Below are 25512 nucleotides of genomic sequence, written 5' to 3'. Positions count from 1 at the left end.
CTTATAATCCCAAAAGTTAATCACATTACGAACTACGTAACGTAGTCGTTGTGACGAAACATGAAAAGTTAAAGCTGGTAGCATCACTGGATTATTTTGTTTCCTTCACATCCTGAATTCTGTGAGCACGAAGGTCAATAGCCAATTAAATGTTAAAAGAAAATGCTAATAAACATAAAGACAGTGATTTCAGGGTTTTTCTGCCTTCATATCAAATTTGGTACCTTAAATCCAGGTAAAAACAGTGTTAAACATTGTTAAGATTTAAATGGAATTAACTTTCTTAATTGTAGACCACTAAATACAAATGTGTAAAATTGAGGAACTAACCCTTTACCATGTGGAAATGACCAATAGTAGACGGGTACCAGCTGTTCCCAAATGGAAATGTGTTGGATAAATGCTTGGTTGGAATTCTGTACTTATTTTGACAAGCTTTAATTTTGACTCATTTCCCTATTTTTATTTCATAATATGGTGCAACGTGAGAATCAAAGATAAAATTGAATTACCTATAAACGGGCTGGATGTGTAAAACAGACATGAACAATGCTTACCAATTCGAAAAAAAATTTATGGCCATGTGTGAAGGATATGACTATTTTGGTTTCTATGGAGTAAAATTTATTTTTACAGTTAATCTTAATTCTGAGTGTATAAAAAAACGGTAATTGCAGTTGGAATATAATATCGATTTCACTATTGAAGGAAAAAAAAATAGTCATCCACGTATTCCGATCAAAGAAATTGAGCCACCAACTAACCAAGGAACATGAACGGAACTGTCGTATATGACCATCTTTTTTATCTACTTGGGTGTTTTACTATTGGTAACAACGATTTTTGGATTGAATGAATTGCCATGATTGGTCCCAAAGATCTAGCTCATGCGATATGCTATCAGGGTCATACGTTGATTTTTATGTGCCCTTTGCGGGACCTGTTCCTTATATGGTTTCCAGACTTACCACAATTAATGTGTCTAATGATCGGAAATAGAAAGAACGAAATAGACTCCATTCGAGCAGAGGAACTTGAACTGCTTCGGGCTTTGGAAGAACGACGAGACGTTTTCAACCGCTGTTTCAGCTTAACAACCAGACCATTATCTTCGCTGTCCGACCGATTAGGGAAGAACTGATCCATAACTACCATTATCATAAAGATCTGCGATTCATTCACTGGCATTGCTGAGCATACAAATGTTCGAAGCGTTGCAGGAATAGCCAAGAACAGTTTCACTCCTGCTGCTTTTCTCTGGTTCCTCACAAAGTAGTTCAAGTTCTCTCTCAGCTTCTTCCATGCGCTCTTCCAGCTCGTGGTAGTCCTGAAGCAATTTCTGGTAGGCTGCTTTTTCTTGATCATATTCCTGATCCAGCATAACTCGTTCCTGGTCCAGTCTTCATAGGATGGATTATTCAACTTCCTGATTTCAAGTTTGGTTGATTTCAGTTGACTCAACGAGCTCTTTCTGAATATTGTCAAATCGTACATTTCAACCCTGTCACGTTCTTGTACGAGATCCATCTTTTCATCTCTCTCACGATCCAGTTGGGTTTGCAATGGTTTTACTAATAGTTCGAGTTCACCAATCAGTCCTACAGAAACTTTTAACTTATTGGCTAATCCGTGGTTTGCTTCACACTAGTTCACACTAAATCAGCTCTTTGTTTATTTCTTCAATTTTATGTTGCATCGTATTTTTTTTCCAAGCATTTGTTGAGATTCTTGACGTGCTTGATAGATCGGGCCTTCAAACGAAGAGTTTTGTATGAACCAACGACGCTAGCAGCACTGCAATAGGATGATGCTCTTACGTGCACGAAGATAACGTCGTCCGGCTAAGAAACCGTGAACCATTTTTTAAATCATAAATGCCTTGGGATTGCATACCAATTGCAGGTATCTCTTGCGAGCCATGAACCCACGGCCATACTTCTGCAGACGGAGTACGTTCTGAGACAGAACGTAATTTGGGGGTCCTTTCCGTTAAACAGTAAAAGAAGGGAAAAATAGATTGGGGAAGAAAGGGTTCGATCCCTCTTTTTTCACTCTTTTTTTGTCTTTCCATCAGTACCTCCTTTCTTCCCCTTGCTTAAGAAAAAACCCAAAACATGCCTATAATTGGAGTAGTGGCTGCAACGAAGGTGGAAAAATGATCATCCAAGATGGCAAACTCGAACCACCAAGTGGCAACCGTTTCTCTCAAGTCTCTTATGTCATGGTAAACACATAATATTTGGCTATTTCCAAGAAATACCTTTTCTTTATTTGACATTAAAGCATGTTAGGTTAGGTTAGGCATTGAGGATGAGAGAAGGAGAGACAACGCTCCATAAGCCCATCAGAACGAATTGGACCTACTCATAAACCCCCTACTAAAAGATGCCAGATTGAGGAAATTGGACTGGAATATGAAATACTGGATGATAAAGGGTGCCAGTTTTGAAAAAAACTTCCTTGTAGTTAAAGAGTTGAAAAATTCTGCTTCCATGACGACAGTCGTGTCGTCTGTTCAAAGTGACTCGTTTTGTTGTGTGACACGCTGACTGACATATTGATATAATGAAAAAAGCAAAAGACAACTGTCAAAACAGGAAAACTTTCATGACAACCGAATTCAAAATATAAGTCACCTGAACCCTACTGGCAATCCTGGTCATGCAGTACAATTTTCTCAACCTGGCAACTTTTTAGAAGGGGTGTTGCTGGTAGTCGTTTTATTAACATGGCGTTGTCTCTCCTTCATCTCTTCCTCTGTGGGTTAGGATAGGTTAGGTTAGGGTAGGTTTGTTAAGTTTTTTACGATAAGTTTTTAACAATGGTGGCTGGGTGGGTATCGATGACTTCAACCATGAGATTGCATGCTGTTCAATTTTCCATTGAATGGAATCTTTTTTATTTGCCATTTACGAAACATTATGTGTTTCATGTCTTTCACAGAAAAAGTTGGCAAAAATTTAAACAAACAAAAAAAAGTCAGGAAGGAAATATTTTTAAATAATATTCTACTAAAAAAAAAAAACACTTAGCCCAATATAGGACTATTCATCTCTTCAGAACTCTTCAAGGACTGAAATAACTTTTCTTTTATAAACTTCCTTAAAAAATTTCAATTATTTACATAAATGCTGACAAATAGGCCATTTTATGGATGTTTTGTTTTTCTATTTTATCTGGCAACGCAGCGTGGTCCCAACTCGTTCTCCACGCTTGGTTGCCAGATAAATAATGGCTTGTGCTGCGTTTAACTTTTGAATGACACCAACATCATTTACAAGTTATATCGTTTATTTTTTAAAAATATGCTATTTATTTTTAATTTATTTTGACATTTTAAATCATAAAAAGAATATACTCCTTTAGACCAAAATTTGGAAACCCAAAAAGTTTGGGAGCTTCCGTTATAAATGTTAGACTTTGAAATCGTAAATTTCAAAATGGATAGTGACACACTTAAAAGTGTGTAAGCACACCATTGCCGATTCACCACGAAACTACACTTTAGTGGTTACCGCTTGTTTAGTCTAGTGCGTTAGCGATTTGTAATAGTGTATAGATTTCCGTCGAAGAAAAACGACAGGGTTAGCTACGTTACTCTCATACAAAGGGAGAGGGGGAAAAAGAACTAAGAGAAAACGTCGTTGAAGAACTTCCGTCATCCAGACTTTTTCCTAAATTTCTATAGTTTTTGTTGATTATAAAACAACTCTTATTGGACGAACAGTAATTATCACAGAAGATTTTATTATCGATCTATCCTAGGCCTCTGTCATCTGGGAGACGTCTATTGGACGTCATGTCGCCAAGAATTCATCCTCGCCGTACGGAATGAGAAAAACCTCTTTATAACATTATATTCAGGATATGTCATGGATAGAAATCTTTGATGTCCTTTGATTATTGTATGTATAGTACCCACAACAGTAATTGGATTACCCCCAATTTTTTTAGTATACTTAGATTGCACATACGAACTTATTATTTTCCCTTAGATATTGAAGTGACTACTCTTCATCCTTCTGATTTCTAACAAGTGATCCGTGACTCAAAGGCGTCCGAAATACCCCCTTTTCCGGAGGTAGTTTTTGGATTGTAATCCGGAAAGAAACTTTAAAAATCCGGAATAGGTCTATCCTACTCAGAATCACAAGGCTTTTCCAGCGGTCTACATTCCAGATTGTTTTTTTTTCGTTCCCGAGATAATCGGTATTCAAATTCGTGAAATATCACGAAAACCCAAAGTCTTCTCTTCCGTCCGCATCGCTCTTCACCGTATATTCGGCTTGTAGAAACAACTAATTGATGGAAAATGTAGCTGTTTCATCCTTCTTTCAGAATCCAAAAGCATTTGTTTAAATTCGTTCAGATGTCTGAGATATCACGATTATTGTGATTTTCGACCCATTGTTGAGCCATTTCATTTGGCGTTGCCGTTTTCAGTTTATGTGTTTTTTGCAACCTTTTTGTCCACTCCTTCGCTTTTTCATTCTTTCCTATGTATCAAGTCCAATTTGTATTGATGTATAAACCCTTGATTCATACAAACAAATATACAAATATTTTCAATCATTTGAGAAAATTGTAATTGTTCATGATAAATACATTAAAAGTTTAGCAACGTTTTGTATTCGTGTTCGTTTTCGTTTTATATTTTAAAAAAATAGTTTAGTTCACAAGAAAATGGAAATGGGAAACTGATGTGTTTCCGTGAAATAAACTTGTGAATTTCGTTTCAATTTCAACAGGATCAGCTGCAGCGAAAGCAGGGGTTGAAGCTGGAGCTGGAGCCGGGGCGGGTGCTTGAGAGGGAGCGGGAGCGGGTGCTGGAACTTTAGTGACAATAACATTAGCAGCAACAACAACAGCATGTGCTACAGCCAGACACGCAAAGAAGAAAACAAAAAAGAAAAGATCAAGATGTATTGACGGGTCTCTTAATGCTAGATTTTTCTTGAAAAAATGAAAGAGGAGAAGACAAGGAATTTTCAAATTTGGCCATTGATGTGACTGAAACATAAGGGGTTGCGGTTTAAGTGGATACGACAAAACTTTCGCCATATCTACTTTTTTTTCCTGGAAATTGCACAATTTATCCAATTACGTCGCGTTTCAAGGTCGCTTTCCTAATTCTTTCATCGGGGCCTTTTCCTTCAGCTTTCTTTGCTGCAATGTGGTAATTGAAATTGGATGGCTTCTTCTACATCAATTTTAGTGTTTTTCATACAAAAACACGTCAAACTGGCTAAAACTCTGTGAATGTGGAACTTTCAGTTTAAATGTAAGGTCCATTAGAATCAGAAATGAATTTAGTTGAGTTATAGATCATGCTTGAATCCCTTTTTTAAAAAAATATCATGTCAGTAGCATTAAACAAATATAAGATGGAGGAAGTGCGTGTAGTTAGAAGTAGGTCTCGCTCATTCGACTCTTTACCAGCTGCGAAAGCCAACACGTGAGCATTCTGATCTCCCTTTTTGCAATCGCGTTGAAGGAATCAGCATTTAATTAGATTAGCTTAAGGTAACAGACTATGGTTTTAAAAGAGAACTTAACTTTTCTTAACTCAGGTTTTTTGTCGTGTTTTGATAACGACTGTTTTTGCGAAATCATTGGGGGAAAGTTTCTTTGTGTTTCTATAGAGATAAATACTACAGAGAAAAATGAAATGTTCGAGAAATTGTCTATTACGCATGCAGAGTTAGACACTCGAAGAACATTGCAGCTTTCTAGCACTATAGGTTATTATTATTATCTATACTACGTAGTTATTGAACTTCCGACACACGTAATTTTGCGATTGCTCTTTGCAACATTGAAAAAGGGAAGAATGGGATGAAACTATGTCTTGAAGTAGGATTCTCAATAATAGCCTAATACCCAAGGGTTTGATATGATGGAACATACACTATCCTAAAACAATCTCTTGGAACCATCGTCAATCGCCACAAAAAGGCGACCCCCTTCTGGGTTTGACGACACTTAATTTTAAAATTTAGACGGTGAGTACCTTTGATTTTGGAGATCCACCTTGATGTCCACGGCCTTTAGACCACCCCCCCCCCCCTTTGGCTTGTGTGGTCCAGAATTTTTGGTATGGAGTATGGACCAGCAAAATTATTTGAATTTTAAAGATGGCCGAGTTTATCAGCTTTGTGTGGAGCTAGAAGGAAAAGTTCGGCGATTGAGACTGTATTGTGTATTCGATAACGTTAATTTTCAAAATACGGGGAAGGAGCAAGGACAAGACCAACTTCTCGAGTAAACCCGACGCATCCTATCTATGCCACCATGTGGTGTCGGAATCAATACAAAAACTCCATTTCCTTTTTTGGGCGGTTAGGTGGCCATGGGTTATTTGAAGATGTTTTTGCACCCTGGTAGAAAAAACCGACTGGATTAACGTCATGCAAGAGCTGAAAGGCTTATATGGCTTTGACAGTGCATTTGATTTTGATGTTGTATATGATGATTGGGACAATGCATCAGATATGTTCGGACCAGATACATTCTCTGGTCTAAGTCAGAGGCCATTGAAACTGAATTTTCAAATTGATCCCCTCCTCACCCCGAGATTCGGGGATTTGGTGAGAAAGGTCAAAATATTAAAAAATCAGTCGGCTCCTCCCGCAAGGAACAATTCCGATTGAATTATCAGGCAATAGTCACCACGAAAGAAATTTTAAAGTGGATGATTTGGCCCCCTATTTTGGTTAGGCGTTGATGCTGATTTAAATACGATCGTGTCTCTAGCCACTTTGCCTATCACCTCGTGGAAGCCGTCGACAAAGGGACATGGACCCAAAGACGTATGGCAGCTTTGGCTGCCTTCTTTATCACACTCACTTTACTTACCTGCCAAATAAAAAAACATGGGCCTCACCACATCTAAATAATAATACGACATTAATCTGTGGATCCAAAAAGATTGAAAAAAAATTATGGCTAAAATCTATCTTTATTCAATAAAACGTGAAATATGTGAATGCTATGTGGTAAATAAATTCAATTCCATATTATATTTTAGGGTCACTCCACAACATTGTTCGAATTTAAAGTTGGAAATGTCATGTCTCCAATTTGGTCTGTTTTATTTTGGATAAAGTCAATGGAAAGAAAATTTAGATATTATAAATTCTAAAACTATTTATTTATAAAATAACATGACTTTTTTTAGTAAAGGAAACAGAGGCACACATTAGTGATAATAAATGTGGATTCATAACTCAAAGAGCAATGTTTCACATTGCTTCTTGTGATTATCCTATACAAGTCCAAGTAAATAATGATAGTTTTGATAGAACTTTAAATTATTAAATTAAAAAAAAATAGATGAGCAATTTCTTTCATTTCGTCTACGTTATAACAAGACATGTATACGTATCAATTTTTTATGTGGGGACAGGATTTAAAATAAGATAATTTCATTTTTCTCGTTGCAACATCTTATTGACCTTTTCTCGAAAAAATTTGAAGGGATTAATGTCTTATTATTCAATGGGAAAGTATGATTTTTTAGTTTATTTAAACATTTTTTGAATCACGTTCAGCTTTCACTTCAGAATTTACTTCTTAAGCTTTTCTATTGGTCATACTTATTCCTGATAAATTTTTTCCCTTTAATAATGCATCGGCCTTCAATCTAATCAAGCAAGGCCTATGAACTCAACAAATTTCCAACGGCCTACCGGCCGTAGGGTCAATTTGCATGTATGAATTCACGAAATCATCAGGTGCAAACAGTATAGGGCCTATGGAGAAACATATAGATAGTAGACATTCAAAAAAAATTATTTTCAAACTGTTTATTTGGTGTTAGGGAGGAATTGATTATATGTTAAACTTAGGAATGTACTCCTTATCTTTGTAAACGGTATACTAAATTTAAAAAAAAAAAGGATTTAATTTATTTCAATTGAATACCCATAATTGTGTTCAAATATTTAGAGTGGACTTTTTTATTTTCATTGCGGGGGTTAGTCAATCAGGAACGGTCGACGAGATTGGAAAAAAGAAAATTTCCATGAAGAAAGTCTTTTTTTCCTTTATGCAATTCAAAAATGGAATTTAGATGTTGTTTTCATGTAACATAAAAGACTACTCTGGGGAGTTTCCAAAGAACTGATGCTAATGTGTTTGGCTTTACTTTTTCTTGTTGTTGCTATGAGATATGCAGCGCTCTTTCACAGAATGTGTTTATTTCAAGATGGCCCACATCTTGATAAGTGATTAAACATTATATCTAGATACAAGATAAATGATAAATTTTAAAAAAAATCAAGATGAATGTACTTTATTTGTTTGAATGTTTCTCACAAGATTGCCGAATAATAAGACAAGTGGGTTATTTGATGGAAAACACTTTAAATTTCATCTTGATTAAAAGCTGATGATGTTGTTTTAATAAAAAAACTTTCAAGTTTTTTCCTCCCATCTGCAAATCTGCCAATTGCACAATGTTTTTGAAGGAACTTCCAGTAAAATCCGTAATTGCTAATGGGTTTGGCTTCATTTTTTTGTAGGTGTTTGATAATAGGTGATAATCAGTTTTCAACAGTCTGGTCAAGAGAAAGAAAGAAATAATGTTGGCAGGGGTGGCCAATGATCTGATTTACAAGCAGCGTTTGGTACCAAAATGTTTGAAAGTTATCTAAAACAAAAAAATGCCATCATTATCTGGCAAAAAAAAATTGTCAAAACATTATTTTACCTTCATTAGGGCTAGAATTGTAAATTTCTGCATTAAAGGCCTATAATATTTTACAATATCTATTTTGGACGACCTTTTTTTATCTTAGTTTGAGCATATCTGAAGAAATGTCCTTTGTTCTACTGTGGTTGGAGGAGAAATTAAAAATCTCCTGTATTAATTATGGATTATAGGTCAATTATTCTACTCACTTGTTGGTCTTCCATTGATTATGATGGCAAATATCTCAATTATTGTCAAAACTCTCAGATACAATTAATAAAACTTACAAAATGTTACTCGGGGACGAAGGTACTTACTTGTTTTCCAAAATCTCATCATTGTCATATAGCAATCCAATTCACGTTTTTAATAAAAGACTTGAACATCTCTGCTAGTTACGTGTGTGAATGCCATGTTAAGCAAAAAAAAAGTGAAATCTATTGTCCCCCTTCTTGATTCTGGGGATAATATTTGGGGGGGGGGGGGGTCTTAGGGGTCTTCTTGAGTTGTTGTAAAATCACACTTCAAATAGTGTAAGAACAGTCCGAGAACTACTTTGAGGATTTGTTTGATTAATGTAAGAAATTAATGCAGAAGCCAGTGCTGCAAATTGCTGACTATTCGTTTCGGCTTGAATGGCCTTTCTTTCACTAAATTCATTTAAAGCCTCTGACGAAGCCTAGTCACATTTCTTTGTTTGCTTTGCTGCTTCGGTAACGCTGATCTTCCTTCTCCTCTCGCCTTCTTTCTTGAAGCATTACTTCCTCTTAGTAATCTGATGCTTTTAATTTCCTTCTTCATCTTTGTTGGGCCACTATCATCAGAATCTCCATAGTTAAAATAACTTATACTTTTTTGTTAAAAAGGGATATAAAAATATTTTAACCTAACCTAATCTACCAATTAAAATTAAATGTCAGATTACTGTGCTGGGAATTATAAATAGTCTTGTGAATATCAATAATACCTTATTTTTTTCTCCAATATCTCTGATATTGGGAAGGGCAATTTCAGGTTTATTGCGCAATGCATCGTTAAAAACATCGAAGAATTTCCAAATCTTTCGTGTTCCTGTAGCATCCCGGATTTTCTCGTATTTTTGAACCAGATTTTTGTACTTTATGTGGATTTGGGAACCACTGTAGCGACCCCTTCGTCCTTAGCCAATTCTATTGCAATCAAAATTTGACTATTGTTTCTTTTACGTCCAACCGATCAGTTAACGCAGCTCTTTTTTATGGCAATGCCATTACTTTGAAACTTAACTAACGGATTAGAAATTGAAATTCAAGGTGCAGCCGTGTTAAGAATACAGTTGACTCGGACGAGTACACTAACACTGTTGACTAGTGTCACAGTCAACTACTTCGGCTCTTTCACTCCAAACTCCAACAAATCATTTCGTAAAGTTTTCAGTGAACTGCATCTCGACTCTTTGATAGGTCAGTCGTGTCGTTCGTGTTGGTTCCAAATCCAATTGAACTCAAAGTTTTCTTGGCTTGAAATTTAGAAGTAAAATTGTTGCACTTGTTATCGAAGAACATCCAGTACCGGCTGTGGAGAATGATCATCCCGTCGTCGGAGCGTAAAGTTCTCTTCTTTTTGTTGTCACTATGCAATTCGACCATGGCGTTATATATTTCTTTGCACAAGTAAAGCAATTGATAGCTAATATTTATTACTTAAATTTTTACTGCCAACGTATTTAGCCCCTATATTGATATGAAATATGTGGTTAATATGTCGTTTGAGATGAATTTCAAGGTCCTAGACCGAATCAAATTAAGTTGCGGATTCCAGCTGATAACAATGGCTGTTTTTGTATGTTTTGTATGCAGAAAACATTGAAAAGTAAGTAATCATTCATTCGTGCGCAAACTGCTGATAGACTAAATATCATTCGTTTCATTTTAGAAGAAAAATGGCTCCAGTAATTACTATGGTACAGATTTCCGTAGTTCTGCATGCACTACTTCTCATCGTGCCCTGCTTGTATTCAATTTCTTCACTTAAGACCAAGTTGGCTGTTCATTTTCCGGATGAAACGACAAATTCTGATGAGCTTCTTGGGTTAGGAATGTGTTATAAAGATTTTATCAGCAATCAGTTCATTTTTTATGTCGTAATGATTTTTTTTATGGGTATAGTCATTATTTGTCAAGGGATTAGTGCTCTCTTTGTGTACAAGTCTTAAGTAATTATTTTCTGTTCTCCAACTTAATTTTTTGACTCTGCCTCTCGCTCTGCTCTTAAAATGTTGGTTTCGCTTCTCCTTATTCCTATTGTCATATTATCCTAGCATACTATCTCTGCCTAGTATCAATTCAAAATTCTTCTGAGATCACTTTTACCGCCATTTATTTGAAATTAAGTAATTTGTAATACAAAGCAGTTTTTATTAAACGAAAGTCTATATCCTTCTTATTAAAAGTTAGCTCAATTCAGCTCTTTTTAAAATAATTATGCCATCATGACTTAAGAAAATTAGTGAACGTTACAAATCGAACTCTTTCGTCTAACAAGTAAAAAGTTGAAGGACGAGTAGAGGTCGTATTCCAGGTTTGATCCTAGACGACTTAGCGCTTAATACAATTTTTACAGGATATTTTACTTGTTGAGCTCGTGATTAATGATACTTTTGCATTCTGCCATTATCGTTAGCAGCAATAAAAGATGGACATCAATCATGAGTGGAACGAGTTGTCGTGTGGCCGTCATCAGCTGGTGCAATCAGTCGATATTTTCCATTGAGGAGCTTACATTGACACTATCGTGTCGATTCGTTCCTCCATGAGTTCATATTAGATTGCGTTATTCGACACAAATCTGTAGTTTTCAATCCATAAGCAATGACGTGATAATCGTTGACCTTGTACTTAATTCGGCGAAAGAGTTCACCTTGCTAACCGTGTACGTGGAAATTCGGAGAAAGATTAAAAAAATTTTCGAACAACCAAACGTTTTCAGCGAGGTACAAGATCCATTCATGCCATGATTTTCAGTGTGGTTATAGACTCTTAGATAGGCCAGACGTCCAGTCAGAGTATCTTCTAAATTAAAATTCAATTCAAAGTAGAATGATGGCTGTTGATATAGAAAACCAACCAATACGGGATTACGGCAGGTCACACTACCTGAGCATAAAAATCTATTTATTCTACTTTCGCTGTACAATGTATTCGATGTATTCGTAGGGTTATTCCTTCTTCTCGTAAAGGTAAATTCTTATAATGTAATATCGCGCTTGAATTCTTGTGTTTCTAACACCTTCGCTACAGACTCCGTTCTACGAGTTGGCTTTGCCTGAGAACGTCATCACGATCATGAATGTTTTTTTTTACTGTTTTGGGGCGTTGATTATAAATAAGGAGTAAGGTTATTCCTGAGCAATGCGCCTGACTGAACTGTCTTCTCTTGCCATTTTTGTTGATAAACTCATTAAGGGATCATTAAATAACCAGTGAAAGTGGCATATACATATACAGCATCTGATGATTGTAATTTATCTAATTGAGTTCATCTGATTATGAGCCTAATCTAAATCAATTGTGCTCCTAAATCTTTTTGAAATCACTAATGGACCATATTTGCTAATGACTGGGGAGAATCAAATAGGAAAAGCCAGAGAATGGCATGTTTGGCGTGAACAATTTTTTTTCCGTTTGGGATCGTAATTGGTATTTTTAATTGCATTTTTTATTAAGTAAAATTAGAGAACTTTTTTAAAGATGTTTTATTTAAACGACATCTATTAATGAAATACGATGTAGAAGAACGTAAAGAAAGTAAAAAGAATGAGATAAACCAAAGACGATTCCATGCAAAGAAGATAGTGTGACTTTAAGAAGGGAGAGGGTTAAAGAAGAGGTGCCACAGGTAATAACACATAAATACATCCCAGGGGATACTTGGAAACGCCATCAAGGCCGCATGCATAAAATTTATGAATGTATTTTTAACATTAGAACTCCAAGCAAACACAAATTCTAGACATGGAACTATACTTTCAAATAAAAAATAACAAATCCGACCGAACAACTCCAGTTTCCGAAGAACATTTAAAGAGAAGAACTATATACATTTTGTTATTACTTTAATTTCCAAAAAATAGAACTACAAATCCATAATTTCCTTTAATAAGCGACATCAGAATTCCCCGAAGAACAGTTTATGGCATTATAAATTCACAGCTAATGCTGGTTTATCTTTAAAATGTTTAAAAAATGTAAAAATTGAAATTCTGTTTAGATGAGGCGTTATATCTCAAAAAAATTTCGTTAAAAAATTTGGAGAACATCAATAGAAAATCAACAAAAACCATCACTTTGGAAACTTTGTGTGGGGAAATATTTTTAAATTTTACTAAAGGAAATTCTATGTTAGAGACAGAGCTTTTTTCCCGTCCATTTAAGTAAATCAACTAGTGTTTTTTGCTGAAAAATATACAGCATTGCCAATTACAATTTGAAATTAGAATATATTGCCATCTACAGACATAGCCTACTCTATATAGGAAGCCGAAAGGTTTGGCATCCCCGCCGTGTGGAAAATTGAAGCACATTTTGCCAACCTTTCCTCCAATTTCCCATCCTCCAAGTGGACCCACGGGAGCCACCTGGTGGTTGAAATTATGTAGGGGAGGGGGAAGGAATCACCCGGGCTTATGAGCGGTAATTTATGAACGCCCCATTAATATTTTGCCGTAAGGGCTGACGAAGGCACACGGGACGGCTTACTATTACCAAAAGCACTTATTGCAGTATGTGAAATTTATCCAGAAACAAACAAACACAACACACAAACAACACAACTCACAAACAAACAAAGGCCACCAAGCGAACGTAATCATATCGATAGAAAAATTAAGTTTTCATGTATCGCCACTAGGCGATACAACGGCTGCCGTGGATCCACTTGAAGGCTGGGTAACATTGGAGGAAGGGAAGGCATATTTGCTTCAAGAAAAAGGCCAAACCTTTCGGCTTCCTAAATACAGTAGGCTATGCTACAGAAAACTAAACTAGATGCCTTCTGGCTAAACATTCGGGTCTCTAAGTTTGCAAAAATAAAAATAAGTAACAGTTATGCATTCCTTTAGCTTAATAATTTTAATTGACGATGTTTAGCGTAATCAAAGAGAAAGGAAAGAGGGGAATATGAACTGGGGATGGCATTTTCAAAGCGAAAAAATAATCATCTACCGGCCACATTTCGTTTGTGGGCAAAAACCCAAAACGATTCGCAATGTTTCATTTCTTAATGTGATATCTGATCAAAAAAAGTTTTTCTTGATTTAACAGCCTCAATTTCTTAAAATGTCCAAGGATAAAAAGAGCAAAGGAAAAAAAAGCGAAAACGAATACAAAAAGTTTTATTTTGTTATCTGATGTTAAGCCTGAGTTACATTATAGAGCTTTTTTAGGATTCTGATTGTTTAAAGTCGGTTGTATTGATTCATTTTTGGGCTATTTAAAAAATTGTCTTACATAGTCAACGATTCATAAATAGGATAACTTTCTATGGTGGAAACTCTCAATTTAGTTATTTTGTGGTAAGCTCATTTCTAACTTATTCCTTTTCTCCAATAAAATTTAATCCTAGAGCCGATAAATTGCTTTACATCACAAAATCCAAACGCCTTCCATCATGGTCCTTTGTTAAATTTCTATTTATTACAAAAAAAACAAAACAAAAAGTAATTAAATTAACTTTATGTAGCAATAAATCCTTTTAGATAATATCAAATTTAATTAATAATACTTTTCCAAATGTTTTATTCATCTTTGAAAATGTATACCTAGGTCTCATCTGATTGACTGGGCCAGATTCCGCCAGAACACAATTTAAAAAAGTAAGTAAAGTAACAAACGACGATCTTAATCTTTCTTGATAACTTTTATATGTATTTCATGCCATCAGTAATATGTCGAAGTTAAAAAGTGCAAAGTCAATTGAGATTGATAAACAAACCCTGGCAATTTCTAATTGAAAACATTTCCCATAAAGCTTTTTCTTAATTTTGCTACAATCAACTCCAATTCATTTTTGCATGGAAATTTTCAACCACCAATGGCGGATGAAAAGGAATCTTTTAAAATTCTGATTAAATTGCATTCACATATATAATCATTGTATGTTTTTCATCACCCAATTTTCTCGCAGTAACTCTAATAATCTTATTGGTGTTAAAACGGAAACAACTGAATTTAAACATTTAAACATTTAAAGATATATGATATAACTTATAATAATTTGACTAGAAGAAGTCCATGAAAATAAAAAACAAGCAGATGTGAAAAACGCAGTTAACCCTTAGCGAAGGGAGTCTATTTCGTTCAGTCTATTTCCGATCATTAGATACATCAATTGTGGTAGGTCTAGAAATCAATCTGAAAATCGTAGTTACCAATAGTAAAACACCCAAGTAGATAAGAAAGATGGTCATATACGACAGTTCCGTTCATGTTCCTTGGTTGGTTATTGGCTCGATTTCTATTATCGGAATACGTGGATGACTATTTTTTTTCTTCAATAGTGAAATCGATATTATATTCCAACTGAAATTACAGTTTGTTTATACACACAGCATTAAGATGAACTGTAAAAATAAATTTTACTCCATAGGATACACCTAAAACATACTGATAACCAAAATAGTCACATCCTTCACACATGTCCATAAGTTTTTCAAATTGGCAAGCATTGTTCATGTTTGTTTTACACACCCACCCCTTTTAATTTAAATTCAATTTGATCTTTTATTCTCACGTTGCACCATACTATGAAAGAGAAATAGGGAAATGAGTCAAAATTAAAGCTTGTCAAAATAAGTACAGAATTCCGACCAAGCATTTCTCCAACACATTTCAATGTGGGAACATCTGGTACCCATCTACTATTGGTCATTTCCCCATGGTTAAGGGTCAGTTCCTAAATTTTACACATTTATATTGAGTGGTCTACAATTAAGAAAGTTAATTCCTTTAAAATCCCAACAATGTTTAACACTGTTTGGCAGAAAACACTAAAATAACTGTCTTTCTGTTTATTAGCATATTATTTTAACTTTAATTGGCTATTGACCTTCGTGCTTACAGAATTCAGGATGTGAAGGAAACAAAAAAGCCAGTGATCTACCAGCTTTAACTTTCCATGTTTCGTCACAACGACTACGTTACGTAGCCCGTAATGTGTTTAACTTTGGGGATTATAAGTTACTGAATTTTTTTTTAAATATTCCTAGTAAAAATTACATTTTCCCCCATAAAGTTGAAATAATCATTGAAATAACCAAATCTGAATGGATCATTTTCCAATTGTTCATTGCAATTGTTCTAACGTTTAGTATGCAATAAATGCATCACGTCAGAAGGGTAACATTCATTCTTACGAATATACCGAAGGTTCTTAAAGTTTTATTCCTCTGCTCTAGGCTCGAAAGTGGGGTTTTAAAAACATTAATTGGGAGTATTTAAAATAAAGAACCGGAAAAATGTCCAAATAGAGCTGACATTTGAGCAATCTCAAAAATTGGTTCAAACAAAGCTCAAAATTGAAATATTAATGTTGGAAGATAAGGCGATGTAATTTTATTCCAGTCTACATTTAAATTTGGTTCAAGCTTAACTTTAATTTGTTGTTAGTGTTCAACAGATTATTTACATCCAAGCCTAAAAAGTTTTTTGAACAGAGTTGGCATTCATCTCTTCTCAGAAAGTTGCTCGAACAGAGCTGTCAGTTTATTGTCAAGTTAAGCACGGGTAATTTTTTTACAATCTAGCTACGTATTAGGTTAAAGCTTAACTTTTAATCTTTCTGTTTCAATGTGAAAGAGATACTTTACATATCAGCCTTAAAAGTTGTTCGAACAGAGCTGGCAATTGACCATCTCAGAAAGTTGTTTGAACAAAGCTGACACATCACTTTTTAGTGTTATAAGTTTATTATAGCCATAAGTTTGCAATCTAGCTATATATATTAAGTTTTAGCTTAACTTTAAATCTTCCTGTTTTAGAATTAAAAAAATACTTTTAATACTTTACTTACACTTTAATTACTTTAACTACAGGCATAAAAACTTTTTCGAGCAAAGCTGGCATTCATCTAAGCCCAGAAAGTTGTTCGAAAAGAGCTGGGAATTTTTGTGTTAATGGTGGAAAATTAGACCATGTCAGTTGACCTATGTGTTTATCTATATCTATACTTTACATTCCAGCCCAAAAAGATGTTCGAACAGAGTTGGCATTTGTTCCATTTCAGAAAGTTGTTAAAACAGAGCTGGTATTTCATATGTTAATGATGGAAATTTAGACCTCGAAAGTTTCCAATCTACCTATGTATTAACTGTATTCTATTTTAAATCAATCAATCTCTTTCAGTGTCTAAAAGATACATTACATATCCCAACCTAGCGTAGACTAGAATGTTGTTCGAACATGATGAGGAACTTAACAGAAAGATAATCGCTCCTTTAGATCCAGCATTAGATAATGCTAGCGAGCGAAACCCCGTTATTAGCTAGAACCTCGAGAAAAAACAGGAAAAAAATTACCCGAAGGCTAGTTCCAAAGGAATCTTGTTTTTTACGTAAATCACAGCAGAGAAAATTGGAAATTTAGGGTGTTGTAACATATAGCTGACGCTGACTCGTAATTTGATAATTGTAATGTCAAATTTACGTCTAAAGTCATGCATCAAATGTGGTATACAAAAGCAGCATAAAATTGATAGAATCAAAAAAAATAACACCACTTTGTGGTGGCCTTTAGGATTTGTTCTGGCAATAGGTGAGCTATTCAGTTGTCTTTGAATCTTGTTTAGGGATCACATAACTAAAGTTGATGTAATCCCCTAAACGGTTACAAAATAATAATTGTTCGTGTTTAAAAACGAAAGAAACTCCCAAAAATACCTTCTAATTGATACCGAAAATTCTTAAAAATGGTTAAAAAATGTAGAGGGGCTCACCACTGATGTCTTAGGTGTACGAAAATTTGCGTAATTTGCGTTATGTTTTGCGTAATTTGTGCAATTTGCTTGAATTACACGTGATGAGAAGAAGTTTTTGTGAATTTTTACACTTTCATACCATAGTTAATGATCATCAGTAGAGCAACGACATCAAAAGTGACGACACACCTGATGCACTATCGACAACCGACTCTTTCCAAACTAAAAACCCACCTCTTTTGACGCATGAACGGAAGCTGAGATGCAAAATAAGTAAAAAAAACTTATTCTTGTGAAAGGCAAAGAAAATGACACATCGTTTATGTAATAAGTCACTTGGTAAGAATTACGCTATCAACATGAAGAATAATGTAGAGTTGGGAAATCATGGATTTACCATAATATTCTGCTCATCTTAAGTAATCGGTAGGATTCAGTCAAAGGTCTGGTCAATGGAATGGGTCATTCGGTCTGAACAACACTGGTATCGGCTTCAATTTTCAAGTTCAAACTCAACTATTCGCTTCCTTACTTTCCTTTTCTATTTAATACCTTTGTCATGTGTGATAGGTGGGTGGAACCTCGTAACATTTTGAGTCGATATTGACGATATGTCTGCAGGTCAAGCTTCGGTTTTTCCAAATGGGGTCACTTTTCTGGCCGAGAACCGTTAGCTTGACCTCGCAGAAGTGAGGGCAACGAAGGTCACTGGCTTTAGTCAGTCACATGACTTGTGTGTTGCTGCTGTGTCTCTAGCCAATTCCTTACATTTATGGACCGACGAATTAAACGCTTAAAAATTGGATATAAATATAGCTTATAGCTTACCCTCGTAAGCTATAAGAATGTAATGAGAAAATAAGTATATAATTTAGCAGTAATAACAGTTCATTTGTATTACTGGAATGCAATTTTATCATAATGACATTCAATTTCATACAAACAACATCAATGAAACGTCAAAATCTGCTAAACTAGATTTCGGGTTCAAAATCGGATTTCGAGGAAAGTTTCGGAAAATCATTATTTTGATCCGAAAAATGCCAAATTAAAAAAACTAATACAGTTCTAGTCTAAACCAACGTTCTTACTTCGAAATACCAACTATGGATTGATTCATTCCACCAACTAAAATTGGGGAAAAAATTATTGGAAGATTAAATTAACTCACACTTCGTTGTCTCTGACTGCAACAAATGCTTAAAAGGAGGCACTAAAAAGTTTAAGTATATGAAAATAATATGGTCATTGGCGTTACAAATTACATTTTAGGTCTGACGTGATGCATTTATTGCATACTAAACGTTAGAACAAATGCAATGAACAAATGGAAAATGATCCATTCAGATATAAAATTTTTGTTATTTCAATGATTATTTCAACTTTATGGTAGAAAATGTCATCTTTACTAGGAATATTTTTTTAACAATTTACAGAAACTTATAATCCCAAAAGTTAATCACATTACGAACTACGTAACGTAGTCGTTGTGACGAAACATGAAAAGTTAAAGCTGGTAGCATCACTGGATTATTTTGTTTCCTTCACATCCTGAATTCTGTGAGCACGAAGGTCAATAGCCAATTAAATGTTAAAAGAAAATGCTAATAAACATAAAGACAGTGATTTCAGGGTTTTTCTGCCTTCATATCAAATTTGGTACCTTAAATCCAGGTAAAAACAGTGTTAAACATTGTTAAGATTTAAATGGAATTAACTTTCTTAATTGTAGACCACTAAATACAAATGTGTAAAATTGAGGAACTAACCCTTTACCATGTGGAAATGACCAATAGTAGACGGGTACCAGCTGTTCCCAAATGGAAATGTGTTGGATAAATGCTTGGTTGGAATTCTGTACTTATTTTGACAAGCTTTAATTTTGACTCATTTCCCTATTTTTATTTCATAATATGGTGCAACGTGAGAATCAAAGATAAAATTGAATTACCTATAAACGGGCTGGATGTGTAAAACAGACATGAACAATGCTTACCAATTCGAAAAAAAATTTATGGCCATGTGTGAAGGATATGACTATTTTGGTTTCTATGGAGTAAAATTTATTTTTACAGTTAATCTTAATTCTGAGTGTATAAAAAAACGGTAATTGCAGTTGGAATATAATATCGATTTCACTATTGAAGGAAAAAAAAATAGTCATCCACGTATTCCGATCAAAGAAATTGAGCCACCAACTAACCAAGGAACATGAACGGAACTGTCGTATATGACCATCTTTTTTATCTACTTGGGTGTTTTACTATTGGTAACAACGATTTTTGGATTGAATGAATTGCCATGATTGGTCCCAAAGATCTAGCTCATGCGATATGCTATCAGGGTCATACGTTGATTTTTATGTGCCCTTTGCGGGACCTGTTCCTTATATGGTTTCCAGACTTACCACAATTAATGTGTCTAATGATCGGAAATAGAAAGAACGAAATAGACTCCATTCGAGCAGAGGAACTTGAACTGCTTCGGGCTTTGGAAGAACGACGAGACGTTTTCAACCGCTGTTTCAGCTTAACAACCAGACCATTATCTTCGCTGTCCGACCGATTAGGGAAGAACTGATCCATAACTACCATTATCATAAAGATCTGCGATTCATTCACTGGCATTGCTGAGCATACAAATGTTCGAAGCGTTGCAGGAATAGCCAAGAACAGTTTCACTCCTGCTGCTTTTCTCTGGTTCCTCACAAAGTAGTTCAAGTTCTCTCTCAGCTTCTTCCATGCGCTCTTCCAGCTCGTGGTAGTCCTGAAGCAATTTCTGATAGGCTGCTTTTTCTTGATCATATTCCTGATCCAGCATAACTCGTTCCTGGTCCAGTCTTCATAGGATGGATTATTCAACTTCCTGATTTCAAGTTTGGTTGATTTCAGTTGACTCAACGAGCTCTTTCTGAATATTGTCAAATCGTACATTTCAACCCTGTCACGTTCTTGTACGAGATCCATCTTTTCATCTCTCTCACGATCCAGTTGGGTTTGCAATGGTTTTACTAATAGTTCGAGTTCACCAATCAGTCCTACAGAAACTTTTAACTTATTGGCTAATCCGTGGTTTGCTTCACACTAGTTCACACTAAATCAGCTCTTTGTTTATTTCTTCAATTTTATGTTGCATCGTATTTTTTTTCCAAGCATTTGTTGAGATTCTTGACGTGCTTGATAGATCGGGCCTTCAAACGAAGAGTTTTGTATGAACCAACGACGCTAGCAGCACTGCAATAGGATGATGCTCTTACGTGCACGAAGATAACGTCGTCCGGCTAAGAAACCGTGAACCATTTTTTAAATCATAAATGCCTTGGGATTGCATACCAATTGCAGGTATCTCTTGCGAGCCATGAACCCACGGCCATACTTCTGCAGACGGAGTACGTTCTGAGACAGAACGTAATTTGGGGGTCCTTTCCGTTAAACAGTAAAAGAAGGGAAAAATAGATTGGGGAAGAAAGGGTTCGATCCCTCTTTTTTCACTCTTTTTTTGTCTTTCCATCAGTACCTCCTTTCTTCCCCTTGCTTAAGAAAAAACCCAAAACATGCCTATAATTGGAGTAGTGGCTGCAACGAAGGTGGAAAAATGATCATCCAAGATGGCAAACTCGAACCACCAAGTGGCAACCGTTTCTCTCAAGTCTCTTATGTCATGGTAAACACATAATATTTGGCTATTTCCAAGAAATACCTTTTCTTTATTTGACATTAAAGCATGTTAGGTTAGGTTAGGCATTGAGGATGAGAGAAGGAGAGACAACGCTCCATAAGCCCATCAGAACGAATTGGACCTACTCATAAACCCCCTACTAAAAGATGCCAGATTGAGGAAATTGGACTGGAATATGAAATACTGGATGATAAAGGGTGCCAGTTTTGAAAAAAACTTCCTTGTAGTTAAAGAGTTGAAAAATTCTGCTTCCATGACGACAGTCGTGTCGTCTGTTCAAAGTGACTCGTTTTGTTGTGTGACACGCTGACTGACATATTGATATAATGAAAAAAGCAAAAGACAACTGTCAAAACAGGAAAACTTTCATGACAACCGAATTCAAAATATAAGTCACCTGAACCCTACTGGCAATCCTGGTCATGCAGTACAATTTTCTCAACCTGGCAACTTTTTAGAAGGGGTGTTGCTGGTAGTCGTTTTATTAACATGGCGTTGTCTCTCCTTCATCTCTTCCTCTGTGGGTTAGGATAGGTTAGGTTAGGGTAGGTTTGTTAAGTTTTTTACGATAAATTTTTAACAATGGTGGCTGGGTGGGTATCGATGACTTCAACCATGAGATTGCATGCTGTTCAATTTTCCATTGAATGGAATCTTTTTTATTTGCCATTTACGAAACATTATGTGTTTCATGTCTTTCACAGAAAAAGTTGGCAAAAATTTAAACAAACAAAAAAAAGTCAGGAAGGAAATATTTTTAAATAATATTCTACTAAAAAAAAAAACACTTAGCCCAATATAGGACTATTCATCTCTTCAGAACTCTTCAAGGACTGAAATAACTTTTCTTTTATAAACTTCCTTAAAAAATTTCAATTATTTACATAAATGCTGACAAATAGGCCATTTTATGGATGTTTTGTTTTTCTATTTTATCTGGCAACGCAGCGTGGTCCCAACTCGTTCTCCACGCTTGGTTGCCAGATAAATAATGGCTTGTGCTGCGTTTAACTTTTGAATCACACCAACATCATTTACAAGTTATATCGTTTATTTTTTAAAAATATGCTATTTATTTTTAATTTATTTTGACATTTTAAATCATAAAAAGAATATACTCCTTTAGACCAAAATTTGGAAACCCAAAAAGTTTGGGAGCTTCCGTTATAAATGTTAGACTTTGAAATCGTAAATTTCAAAATGGATAGTGACACACTTAAAAGTGTGTAAGCACACCATTGCCGATTCACCACGAAACTACACTTTAGTGGTTACCGCTTGTTTAGTCTAGTGCGTTAGCGATTTGTAATAGTGTATAGATTTCCGTCGAAGAAAAACGACAGGGTTAGCTACGTTACTCTCATACAAAGGGAGAGGGGGAAAAAGAACTAAGAGAAAACGTCGTTGAAGAACTTCCGTCATCCAGACTTTTTCCTAAATTTCTATAGTTTTTGTTGATTATAAAACAACTCTTATTGGACGAACAGTAATTATCACAGAAGATTTTATTATCGATCTATCCTAGGCCTCTGTCATCTGGGAGACGTCTATTGGACGTCATGTCGCCAAGAATTCATCCTCGCCGTACGGAATGAGAAAAACCTCTTTATAACATTATATTCAGGATATGTCATGGATAGAAATCTTTGATGTCCTTTGATTATTGTATGTATAGTACCCACAACAGTAATTGGATTACCCCCAATTTTTTTAGTATACTTAGATTGCACATACGAACTTATTATTTTCCCTTAGATATTGAAGTGACTACTCTTCATCCTTCTGATTTCTAACAAGTGATCCGTGACTCAAAGGCGTCCGAAATACCCCCTTTTCCGGAGGTAGTTTTTGGATTGTAATCCGGAAAGAAACTTTAAAAATCCGGAATAGGTCTATCCTACTCAGAATCACAAGGCTTTTCCAGCGGTCTACATTCCAGATTGTTTTTTTTTCGTTCCCGAGATAATCGGTATTCAAATTCGTGAAATATCACGAAAACCCAAAGTCTTCTCTTCCGTCCGCATCGCTCTTCACCGTATATTCGGCTTGTAGAAACAACTAATTGATGGAAAATGTAGCTGTTTCATCCTTCTTTCAGAATCCAAAAGCATTTTTTTAAATTCGTTCAGATGTCTGAGATATCACGATTATTGTGATTTTCGACCCATTGTTGAGCCATTTCATTTGGCGTTGCCGTTTTCAGTTTATGTGTTTTTTGCAACCTTTTTTGTCCACTCCTTCGCTTTTTCATTCTTTCCTATGTATCAAGTCCAATTTGTATTGATGTATAAACCCTTGATTCATACAAACAAATATACAAATATTTTCAATCATTTGAGAAAATTGTAATTGTTCATGATAAATACATTAAAAGTTTAGCAACGTTTTGTATTCGTGTTCGTTTTCGTTTTATATTTTAAAAAAATAGTTTAGTTCACAAGAAAATGGAAATGGGAAACTGATGTGTTTCCGTGAAATAAACTTGTGAATTTCGTTTCAATTTCAACAGGATCAGCTGCAGCGAAAGCAGGGGTTGAAGCTGGAGCTGGAGCCGGGGCGGGTGCTTGAGAGGGAGCGGGAGCGGGTGCTGGAACTTTAGTGACAATAACATTAGCAGCAACAACAACAGCATGTGCTACAGCCAGACACGCAAAGAAGAAAACAAAAAAGAAAAGATCAAGATGTATTGACGGGTCTCTTAATGCTAGATTTTTCTTGAAAAAATGAAAGAGGAGAAGACAAGGAATTTTCAAATTTGGCCATTGATGTGACTGAAACATAAGGGGTTGCGGTTTAAGTGGATACGACAAAACTTTCGCCATATCTACTTTTTTTTCCTGGAAATTGCACAATTTATCCAATTACGTCGCGTTTCAAGGTCGCTTTCCTAATTCTTTCATCGGGGCCTTTTCCTTCAGCTTTCTTTGCTGCAATGTGGTAATTGAAATTGTATGGCTTCTTCTACATCAATTTTAGTGTTTTTCATACAAAAACACGTCAAACTGGCTAAAACTCTGTGAATGTGGAACTTTCAGTTTAAATGTAAGGTCCATTAGAATCAGAAATGAATTGAGTTGAGTTATAGATCATGCTTGAATCCCTTTTTTAGAAAAAATATCATGTCAGTAGCATTAAACAAATATAAGATGGAGGAAGTGCGTGTAGTTAGAAGAAGGTCTCGCTCATTCGACTCTTTACCAGCTGCGAAAGCCAACACGTGAGCATTCTGATCTCCCTTTTTGCAATCGCGTTGAAGGAATCAGTATTTAATTAGATTAGCTTAAGGTAACAGACTATGGTTTTAAAAGAGAACTTAACTTTTCTTAACTCAGGTTTTTTGTCGTGTTTTGATAACGACTGTTTTTGCGAAATCATTGGGGGAAAGTTTCTTTGTGTTTCTATAGAGATAAATACTACAGAGAAAAATGAAATGTTCGAGAAATTGTCTATTACGCATGCAGAGTTAGACACTCGAAGAACATTGCAGCTTTCTAGCACTATAGGTTATTATTATTATCTATACTACGTAGTTATTGAACTTCCGACACACGTAATTTTGCGATTGCTCTTTGCAACATTGAAAAAGGGAAGAATGGGATGAAACTATGTCTTGAAGTAGGATTCTCAATAATAGCCTAATACCCAAGGGTTTGATATGATGGAACATACACTATCCTAAAACAATCTCTTGGAACCATCGTCAATCGCCACAAAAAGGCGACCCCCTTCTGGGTTTGACGACACTTAATTTTAAAATTTAGACGGTGAGTACCTTTGATTTTGGAGATCCACCTTGATGTCCACGGCCTTTAGACCACCCCCCCCCCCCCCCTTTGGCTTGTGTGGTCCAGAATTTTTGGTATGGAGTATGGACCAGCAAAATTATTTGAATTTTAAAGATGGCCGAGTTTATCAGCTTTGTGTGGAGCTAGAAGGAAAAGTTCGGCGATTGAGACTGTATTGTGTATTCGATAACGTTAATTTTCAAAATACGGGGAAGGAGCAAGGACAAGACCAACTTCTCGAGTAAACCCGACGCATCCTATCTATGCCACCATGTGGTGTCGGAATCAATACAAAAACTCCATTTCCTTTTTTGGGCGGTTAGGTGGCCATGGGTTATTTGAAGATGTTTTTGCACCCTGGTAGAAAAAACCGACTGGATTAACGTCATGCAAGAGCTGAAAGGCTTA

The 25512-nt window shown here is 35.5% G+C and overlaps 1 protein-coding gene across 1 annotated transcript in view; it reads right to left on the bottom strand.

Annotated features, from left to right (window-relative positions):
* The window catches only part of LOC124203482 (myosin-11-like), a 57564-nt gene extending 37103 nt beyond the window's left edge, over nucleotides 1-20461 (bottom strand). Inside the window, exons 1-5 of the mRNA XM_046600157.1 lie at nucleotides 20281-20461; nucleotides 20049-20228; nucleotides 1493-1622; nucleotides 1201-1400; nucleotides 969-1148 (exon numbers count right to left, since the gene is read on the bottom strand). Coding sequence (XP_046456113.1) covers nucleotides 969-1148; nucleotides 1201-1400; nucleotides 1493-1622; nucleotides 20049-20228; nucleotides 20281-20461 — 871 coding nt within the window. The remainder of the gene's footprint in view (nucleotides 1-968; nucleotides 1149-1200; nucleotides 1401-1492; nucleotides 1623-20048; nucleotides 20229-20280) is intronic.
* Nucleotides 20462-25512: the final 5051 nt, after the last annotated feature.

This window comes from Daphnia pulex, chromosome 10 (genome assembly GCF_021134715.1).
Source record: "Daphnia pulex isolate KAP4 chromosome 10, ASM2113471v1".
NCBI lineage: Eukaryota > Metazoa > Arthropoda > Branchiopoda > Diplostraca > Daphniidae > Daphnia > Daphnia pulex.
Note: the sequence above shows the minus strand (reverse complement) of the source record. Positions and strands in the feature narration are given on the sequence as shown.